The 10,662-nt window shown below is 31.6% G+C and overlaps 1 protein-coding gene across 3 annotated transcripts; it reads left to right on the top strand.

Annotated features, from left to right (window-relative positions):
* Positions 1-2,345: 2,345 nt before the first annotated feature.
* Positions 2,346-10,662, top strand: LOC132743232 (transmembrane protein 180-like). 3 transcript variants are annotated; one of them, XM_060731763.1, is made up of 5 exons: positions 2,346-2,411; positions 5,833-6,848; positions 8,943-9,097; positions 9,341-9,424; positions 9,896-10,662. In XM_060731763.1, exons 2-5 carry the CDS (start codon positions 5,961-5,963, stop codon positions 10,197-10,199), a joined length of 1,431 nt encoding a protein of 476 aa, XP_060587746.1. In that variant the 5' UTR covers positions 2,346-2,411; positions 5,833-5,960; the 3' UTR covers positions 10,200-10,662. The 3 variants fall into 3 exon arrangements, with proteins under 3 accessions (XP_060587746.1, XP_060587744.1, XP_060587745.1); XM_060731761.1 differs by lacking the exon at positions 2,346-2,411 and adding an exon at positions 3,411-3,664; XM_060731762.1 differs by lacking the exon at positions 2,346-2,411 and adding an exon at positions 3,751-3,938.

The raw sequence follows: 10,662 nt of genomic DNA, 5'->3' as shown, positions 1-10,662 counted from the left end.
CATTAGAGTAATGCATTAATGTCCTTTACATAAGTTATATGAATCTAACCCTGTGTTCAAAAATAGTTATCTGAATATATAAGGCAGGAGAGAAATTAATAAGTATAGATGTAGCAATGTCTTGTATATAAGGTACAACAAAAGTTATCTAGAAGTCATGGTGTGGCCCATCTTTGGTGTTCATTTTGTTAAATAGAATAATACAGAACGAACTGCTTGAACTTTGCATATTGTCTGAACATTATTTTAAGTGTGAATACAGATTTTATGTTCCGATATTTTTACAATTTCACAATATAATAATAAAAATAAGAATCTGTAACTTTTAGAAAGTCCAAAACAGCAAATTGAAACTGTTTTAGGCTCGGTTTCATCGAGCCTGTTCATGGCGGAAGCTGCTGTCCACGTCCCCCCACCGGCTTAAGCAGAATTCAACATTTTGATATGGTGAGGGTGATGTTTAACTTTAGTAACCTTTCGCAATTGTGTTTATACGGCGGTTTTTATGGAACCTCAAAAATAGGACACGTTAGTGTTTGTGGTACACTTATTTTCTTTTTTATTCGTTTTTTACTGGGGTTCGGGGGTTATAGTTTTCCCTTTTTGGGAATATTTTTATAATCCCCCTTTTTGGGAAATTTTGGGTTCCCTTCCCTTTTTTAAAATTTTGTTTTTTGGGAAAGCTTTTTCGGTGATGTGCAGGTTTTCAAAACCCTCAAAACCCCCTTCAATTTTTCCATTTTATTTAAAAGTTTGGGCCCATTGTTTATTCGTTTTGAGCACATGCAATTTTAACTTGGGGGAAGATACGCCGCTTTTCATGGAATGGCATTAACGTGCCACATTGTAAGTGATATCATCACCGCCGTATGAACACAAATGCAGATGGTTCTTAATTCAAATTTCACCACTTCCATGTTTTAATTTTGAACACTGCTTAAGTCGGTGCTATAGGAGGCGTGGACGGTAACTTGCAGTTAGAAATACGGTCGCGCAGGACGTGACAATCTTAATGAGTATACCTGTTGCACAATGCACATACCTGCAACACGTGAAAATCTAAAATTAATATTTGTAGCACCATGCATACAAAAACAGCATGAGACAACCTCAAAGCATACATCTGTAACACATGCAGCTCCAGTCAGTTTTAAGCCAGACACTTTTAACTCCGTGCATATCTGTTCTGAGCAAGAACATTTATGCATAGCAAGTAGGTGCAAATAAATGAGAACATTCTAACAGATCAAAAGATTACTTATGCCCAGAAACTATAAATATATGTACAAATGCAAATTACGCACTCTAAATAGAATACCACTTTATAATTTAAAAAAAATATGACGTATTGCTGTTATAGCATGATCCCAGAAATGATAGATCCGGAAGTAACTCAAATTGTATTAACTTTTCAAATTTAACTAATAAACATTGTTAATGTAATTATCAACGAATCAAATTGTTTCAGTTCCAAATTTAAGATTTCTTTCCATAACCTAATGTTTTTTATTTCTAAATCGTTATAAAAACTTATGCCTTAAAAATTCGCTTTGATTAAGCACACTTTAAAATCATTACAAAGCATCTGAACCACAATTCATTAAACAATGCTAGAAGGATGATTTTGAAACTGGGTTCTGTCTTCTTGTAAAGTACTTTGTAGTCAGTGACTATAGTAGTCTTTTAAATGTAAATATTCAATATTTTTGGTTAATGATGACAAAGATGCAATAATTGAAAACTGGCGAATCTCGTTGTCGTAATATATTGTTTCTATTAACAAATTATTTGCTGAAAATCACAATGTAAGGGGAAATAACTTCAGACTTTATTGAGGGACGGAATGCCGATCATTATAAAACATGATATTTCCAGGTGACAGATGGCTTATATCATATAAAACAAATTCGCTTAATATTATATATGTATATCTACATGTATACTACTACTAACTTACATGAAGTTTTTTTCTTCACGGATTCAAATTAACACAAGAAGAAACAGCAGCAGCAGCAGCAGCAGCAGCAACAACAACAACAACAACAACAACATTTATTTCATTTCGAAAACGTCTTGTTATTTCTGTGCATATATTATTTAAGATCTACACTGGCGTAAGGATATTGATGACTCTGTACATATATTGAACAAAGTCACTGCTGTTTGTACTACATGTATAGTTTTGTCGTATTGTATTTTTCTTGTATCGATTACATATATAAACTATGAACGCTATGAGGTTTTAATTCTACTAAAGAATGATAATCATTAACGTACAAAGTTATGCATAAGTAATATCAATAAAGCACTCAATGGAAACCTGGAATCGTTAATATTTCATGTTGGAATATATCAATACTTCTTGTGTCGGTATTTAGATCGTCTGCATATGTACGAAAGAATGGTAAAAAGTAAGTTTTATTTATAACTTTGAAGAAATCTACAATTTTCGGTATGGTGAATGTTTAAGAATGGTTGTCCCTTTTAATTGTACCTAGAAAGGACCAGTATATCTGAAATTGTGCTGTCCGTTGTATCAGTATATCACTATAGTAACGTAGCATACATGTGAAGTGACAACCGATTTCTAAATATCTCCTGTATCAATATCACGTAAATAACATACAAATACTATATATAACAATTTCCCACAGGTACAAATTAACGTTTGTTGTATGTTTCTTTAACTTGACGACCATCGCCTATATCACATTTTACTTTACCCATTTTATTTATCGGACTTTCAGATTTAATTTCCCGTGTTAATTGTTTTATTGTTTCGTTGTATTTTCTCTTCATATTTCAGTCTTAGTAATATACATGTTATGTGACAAGACATTGTAAATTGCACATGTTAGCACGCTTAAACGACAAAATTATATCATCATTTCTCGAGATAGATCACATATAAGACAGTCACGTCTTCCATATTAATGCATAGCTATTTTTATTTCAAAAGATTATTTTGTTGTTAATTTCATTTGTTGTTCATAATAATTACCGGTAAATTACAAAGATAATCACGATAAAAAAACACACACACACACACACACACAAAACCCACATCATGTTGACCAGTCGTAACTTATCGGCCATTTCCGTCAAAATTATTATTGGTAATAAAACATAACGTAATAATACGAGTTCATTAATAACTTATTGATACAGATGTATCAAAAATATATTTTGCATTAGTTCAGTAATTGAATAAACTTTCTACTTAAAATATTACGGAACTAATTGTTTTTTTTAACCCGTTAATTTACTTCATGACTAATTCAGTCATAGATCTATATAGCCGTTTCAGTTTTTTTTTGTATTATGATAAATATGGTACAATATATGGTGCTGTAGATTTTATTATAATAATAACGGTATCTCTATCATATACAGGATGATGTTGTTTTGCTACATTACATTAAATCAAAGCAAATAAAATATACACATTTGATCAGGTAGCACACCACGAGTGCACTGACTGGATCAATGACCACTAAAACGTCTAGATAATACAAGTGTGTATATAACAAGTGTGTGTTTTGTATTAAAGCTATCAAGGTCAAGGTCTAAACTTTTCATATTATATTTGACACACTTAAACTGTCAAAGTTGAATGTCAGACTTACGCGTTTATCACATTTTCTGGGATCTAAATTGTTTAAAGGTAAGTCGGTTTTAACACGTAAAGAGTATATTTAAATACATTGTAATTTACCTTAAATATTAAAATAAATTATGTTGGTTTAATATCAATGATAATGTACAATTCATGTAAACTTTTGAGGTACAATTTACTAGAAGTTAATTTACACATTCATTTATACGCAATATGTGATCTTACATGTTAAACATGTTATGTTAAAACATATACACGCGTGAATATGCCTCAGGTACTTTAGTTAACGAACTCGTGTTTTACAATATGGAACAGTAACTAGGTATGCTACTTTCATTTTTGATTTACAGATTTAAACTTTAGAAATATATGTCGCAGTTTTAAATCAAAGCTAGAATATGTAAATGCTAGATCAAGAATAGTTAATTAATGTGATATTTTGATATTTACAAATTGCATAGAAATGTTGTAAAATTGTTAAAAACAGAGACAACTGCGTGTATGATTATATGTGACTTATTAATTCCCCTGAATATACAGCTTATTATTTTATACTAAATCTTGGTTACTGATAACCCAGACTACATTCAGCACAATGATAATAACTTTGTAATGTATATAATTCTGAAAAATGAACAAAAATAGTTACAAAGTACATTACTTCGATTCCTAGTAACTACATTCATAATTATTCTTTAAAGTATCACGCCTCTGCAGATTCCAGTTAATTTTCATTAAAATTTGAAATTGTATCAAAAGTAAACTATTGTGAAGCTGACAAAGAAGATAATATGCACATTGGAAACGGCACTTGCAACGCAGGGCTCGACATTAACGGTTGTCCGACTGCCCGGGACAACTAAAAGTTTGGTCCGGGCAAGTTATTTTGAAAAGCACTTGTCCGACAGGGCAAGTGAAAATAAAGAGCATCATTGACAAATGCATGTACAAAATGAATAAAAATAACATCTTTTCATTTATAAACATCTTTAAAACAAAAATACACCATGAATTATTATCAATAATGTGAATATACTACGGTCATGTACATTTGTTGATATAGGAAACGGAAGCAAAAATATGAGCATGCGCCGCGGTAAGGTAATTCTCTGTTCTAATAATAGACTATATCTAATTTTGTACAAGGTAATTCCCAGGTTATGCTGTTGTTTAAATTTTGATGTTTGCATGTAAAGATATCATTGAAAATATGTAGATAATCATATTGATCTTTAAATATAATTGTTAAATAAAGTTTTTGCATTAAAAATGATTTATTGTTTAATCTAATATAACAACATTATGAACTTAGTAAACGAAGACTCGTTTACGGCTGTTGACTTGATGATTGAACTGGGAATTTCCTTACCGCGGCGCATGCTCATATTTTTCCTTCCGTTTCCTATATCAACAAATTTACATGACCGTAGTATATTCACATTGAATAAACAGATGAACCGATGTTTTAGAAAAACTACTAAATACAAAAAAATATTTATGAGCTTGTTTGTTTTTCTGATTTATACATTTTTACCATCTTTAGGTCAGGACAAGTAAGTCTTAGGTCACGGGCAAGTAGTTTTAAAAACTACTTGCCCGACAGGACAACCTGATTCAAAAGTTAATGTCTAGGCCTGCAACGCATGTTAATTACCAAAAAAGAGATCAAAATATGCAAAATTAACCCTTACTGGTAAGTAACGCAGTAGAAATATGGTGAAAATTACTGAAAATCGGCCATTTATCGCAAACCATATAGAAATTATCACTTTTATTTTCAATCTGTTTACTTTTCATAAAACCTCAATACATTTTTTCCAAGTTTGATTTTCTTTAAATATTTTGGCTCACCTGGAGGCATGCAGCTTTAATGTTTACTGTTTAATGCATTTCATTAAAAAATAAATTTTCTTTTTAGCTCAATCAGTGGTCCCTTTCAACTAAAACTTTCAAATATATTTTGCTATTATGCTATGATATACAAAATAGCGTATACTATATGATATATACATATATTTTCAACACCTGTATAGTTTACATATGTACTTGTATACTCATAAACTAAATTACAATGTTTACATTGAGTCTGTGGACAGTGATCTATATGTTGTGTTAATTAAAGTTTTTAACATCATAAGGGGATATAATAGCTCAATGATTTAAGATACTTGTGCAATAAATTGTATTGATATAAAGTTTGTATATTTACCTCCCAGGTGAAGTAATGGTATGACAGCTGTCGTATGTAGCTCATGTTTTAAGATAGCAGTATCGTGTTGTACGTGTCACACTTGTACAACTACAACAATTTCTGTGCAGAAACGGAATATTTATATACATCAAGATGACGTCACGAGTTTCCTTACATACTAGGATAGTGGCACTTGCAGCCTCATCATTTGGTTTCAGTCTGGTGAGCTCGGCATTCAGCTTTTATTATGTGAAAGTATTTCTAAACCACTATCACATAGAAGAAAGCTGGTTTCAACTGTCCCAGACACTCTTCATGATTTGGAATGCCATTAACGACCCTCTGTTTGCATATTTTCAAGACAGTACAAACTTCAGATGCTCAAGAACTCGACGTGAAAGTGTTTTGTACGCAGCACCATTATTTGCTCTCTCATTTCTCGTTCCATGGTTTCCATGGGGAGATCCAGAGACGCTGCAGCCATGGGTTACTGGAATTCATCTGATAACTGCTTTATGCTTCTGGGACACAATGTATACATACGTCGGTTTGGCTGCGTGCTGTTTATTCACGGAACTGGCGTCTGATAATGAAGCAAGACTTAAAATGATAAGGTACAATCATATAGGATGTTTAGTGGGATCATCAAGTATTTTTATTTTGCAATACATGTCAAATCAATTAGAAAATTTCCAAGCTTTCCAAGTAGGTTGTGTTGGTGTTGCAGTTTTAAGTTGTTTGTTACATATTTATTGCGGCAAATATGCACATACTGAAAGAGAAATTCAACAAGAAAAAGACGTAAAATGTGGGAAACCTAAAGTTATAAAATCACAAGAATACTCCTATTTTACACTTACCAAGCAAATACTATTTAACAGGGACTTTCTTGCTTTTGTTATAACGAACTTTTTTCAAGAATTTCATAGGACTTTCTTATCGAACTTTTTTGCAATATTTGCGGACCAGTTGATAGTAAAAGGAGCCATTCCATCATTTGTACGGAGCTTGTTTTATGGAGCCAGTTCTGCTGTTCCAAAGGTAAAGTTTATATATAAATGTACTTATTAATAGCATATTGTAAGATCAAATTTCAAATTAACAAGATGATTATAAATTGAGCGTATGAATTGAGTTTTTTTCTCCTCAAAAAAATTACTTTATTATTATAATCAACACAAGAGTCCATTGTTAACCTGTCTGTTTTGATGTTGAAAAATGTTAAACTATTCATTTTACAGGGCAATGAATTAATACTGTAGATTAAAAATTATCTTGATAACATATATAAGGTATGAAGAATAAAGTCTTTTTAGCTCGCTATTCAATGAATAGGGAGAACTGTTGTACTACAAGGGCCAGGGTCACACTTTGGTTGAGTTTTTGCGTTCAAGTTGGTATCTCCAAAACTACTGAATGGAATGGTTTGAAACTTCACACTCATATTTGAGAACATAATAGAAGGTCACTACCCAAGGCCTATAACTTTAACTTGGATTTCGACAGAATTATGGCCCTTTTTCAAATCTATATGTATACATTATTCAGCCTCTTGTTTTATTATCAAGCACTGAGAATAGTAGAGAGTGCTATCCTTCCATGATAAATTTTAAAGTTATATTAAATGATCCTGTCCTCTCTCTATTTCTCAAACCCCCTAAGAAGTCAGGACACAATAAATAATTACTAAAGCCAATAATATATATATATGTCTGACAAAAACAACAAAACAACGTGTAATTGTACTGATATAAACTTATATTATTTCTGATAAACACTGTCGATCTCAAATATATATCTAGACAGCTGTGACCAGAAAATAGGAAATGAGAGTCGCTGATTTCTTTGTAACATATGATACCTGCACACTATGAACACTAATTATGTAAGGCTTAATGTCTATATATTTACATATAAATATAAATATATTGCAGTTGCACAATTTTGGAGACAATTATATACACCCTATTTTTGTACTTGGTTGACATACTATATCATGGCAACATGGTAAAATATTGTCAACTTGAAACATACCTATAAGACATTTATATCCCTGGGAATATATTTTACTAGAGTGATGTCAATTCTTGAGGGATTCAGTCGGTCAAACAAGCATCTGTTGTCAATAAAAAATTCCATATATGTTACTCTGCTCATGAAATAACACTTTATTGTTTTTTTGTCTTTAAAGTGGTTTATGTGGACACGTTTGGACGGTTTTCCACTTAACTCTCATTGTACTTATACAGATTTCCCCACTAAGCAACCCGTTAGGCCTCAACAGACGGTAGGATTTTGAAGTACAACACCAATTAATTAAAACTAAGATGTACAGGCAAATCTTAATGTATGAAGGGTACTATTTCTTGAATGATAGGACATGTTCTATTTTGAAAATCTTGTCGTACAGATTTCTACAGACCTCCCACAATGACAAGTAACAGATTACCAAATTATCTGTAATGAATGAAATTCCAGAACAATTAGGGCTGAAAGGTAAACATAGTAGTAAAATGGGGTAAAAATGATGTTGAAAAACTCTTCAGGAGACCCAAAGTTGTGGTATGCTCGAATCCCAAATTATTTCGAAAATGAAAATGATTATGTCCCTGTATTGAACTCAATCACGGATGTAGTTTGTAGGCGGCCGGATAGGTCAGTCAGTAGAGCCGCATTACGGTATTCCGAGGGTCCCTGGTTCGAATCTCGGTCAGACTGCACATTAAAAAATAATATGAAAAAAAAATGAAAATAATGAAGGTGCTTCAATCATTACTCATGGAGAAAAAAAATATATAGTGAGTAAAGTATGTAGGGATCAATTGGGAGGGAACTTTATTTTAGGGAAACTTCAGATTATTCCTACAATGCAGAATTACAGTCTGAATGCAAGCGTTGTATTGCTTTGAAAATTGTACATCTTATCTCTAATTAGTGCTGTACAACTAAATCCTACCGTCTGTTGAGGCCTTTACTGAATTGATGCAGATTCCAAAACCATGGTCACCTATATATCTGAAGTATATTTATACTCTTGGGCTATTTCTACTTAAATTTGAACATCTTTTTAGTGAGTTTAAGTCCAGGAGTATCTATGATTTTTTCAATGTTCTTATTTTATTATTTTATTTATAGATGGTAGTGATATTAGGAACTGGTGTTGTGGGCAGGTTTGGATATTTTAAAGTGATACGTTACAGTCAAGTGTTTATGATGGTGTATGGATTGTTTTATTTCATGATAGGAATGGGCAACCACTGGTGGCTTATGTTGTTTATGTTGACAGAAAGGTTAGTTTACATATTTTTTTTTGTCTTTTTTTATGTTTTTTTTTTATTCAAAATTGAATAGTTAAAAAAAAATTTCAATTACGTCGTGCCAAAACAAAACCTCAGTGGAGAGCCTTCAAAGTTGACCGTACAGTTGACCTAAAAACCTATATATTGTAGTGAATTTTAACCTATTCTACACCGGACAATTGATCAAATATATCTTATGTCAATTATTTGAGGGTATGTTTCTATATATTTCAGCATTTTTGCAGACGGTATTTTTTCACTGTTCAATCTTCCACTCTCTGATATAGCCGACAATGATTTGGCACGATACAACCGAAGGTAAAAATATATATATTTTATTTCACTTCCAAGCTATTTTTTCAGCCATACTGCCCTTATTTTTGTTAGTAGTTATATTATCTTTTTGTGAAATTTCGCGGATTAATTAACTAGTATGTGTTAGTGTTCACACTAGACATGTTTACGTTTCAAAAGTATTCATTATTTACAGTATAAATGAAGACATAGACTTTCAATGTTTTACGAATTATGTGAGCAGTAATTCTGTTAAAGAACTACAATGTACATATACTTGCAACAAGGGTGTTTCTTAGCTTTACAACATTTGGCTTTGTACTAGTACAGTAAAAGTCATTGTTAATAATATTGTCACAACTATGGTCAGGCGATTTAACGATTATATAACTAATACAAAAATAAACATAAGAATTTAACCATATATACTTTTTGTATCTGTAGCCTTTGTCACGTGAACCCTAATGGACGGTAATTTCTTTTATATGGTTTCAGACATCCGGTAACCTCGATGGTTTACGGTATGAACGCCCTGGTGGTGAAACCTGCTATATCCTTAAGTCCTATGTTAGTTGTTAAAGTACTTAACACCTATGGATACGACCATTTAAAAGACGGAACACTAACTGCCACAGATGTCCGAGAACTTAGCAGCGTGATGTTTAACTTATTATGTCTTTTTCCATGTGTTATTGGATTTATTCAGTTTTGTTCATGGTCATTTTATTCTATCAGAGGAAAGAAACCTGTAGAAATCACGTGTGTAGTTTTAGCAGGTGGAAATGAATGCTCTACTTAAAATGCAAAATTTAAATGTGTTAAAACTATGAAACAATCAATGTGTTAAAATATGAAACAATCAATGTGTTAAACTATGAAACAATCAATGTGTTAAACTATGAAACAATCAATGTGTTTAACTATGGAAAAAAACAGTGTGTTAAACTATGAAACAATCAATGTGTTAAAATATGAAACAATCATTGAATGTGTTAAAATATGAAACAATCAATGTGTTAAAATATGAAACAATCAATGTGTTAAACTATGAAATAATCTTAAAATCATAGGCTTTTATTTGTTCTGGTGTTAAACATAACTTATTTGGTTAAATGCTAATCTAAGTATATTAATTAAATGAAATGAATACTATGTTTCATGCATGATTTTTTGGATAAGATATTGTAATTATTGCTGTTACTTTTTTCTGCTGTTTCTTTGTTTATTGGCTGATGATTCTTTGTTAGTTGGCTACAGTAGCT

Source organism: Ruditapes philippinarum, unplaced genomic scaffold (genome assembly GCF_026571515.1).
Source record: "Ruditapes philippinarum isolate M1 unplaced genomic scaffold, ASM2657151v2 ctg3459_1_1_1_1, whole genome shotgun sequence".
Taxonomy (NCBI): Eukaryota; Metazoa; Mollusca; class Bivalvia; order Venerida; family Veneridae; genus Ruditapes; species Ruditapes philippinarum.
Note: the sequence above shows the minus strand (reverse complement) of the source record. Positions and strands in the feature narration are given on the sequence as shown.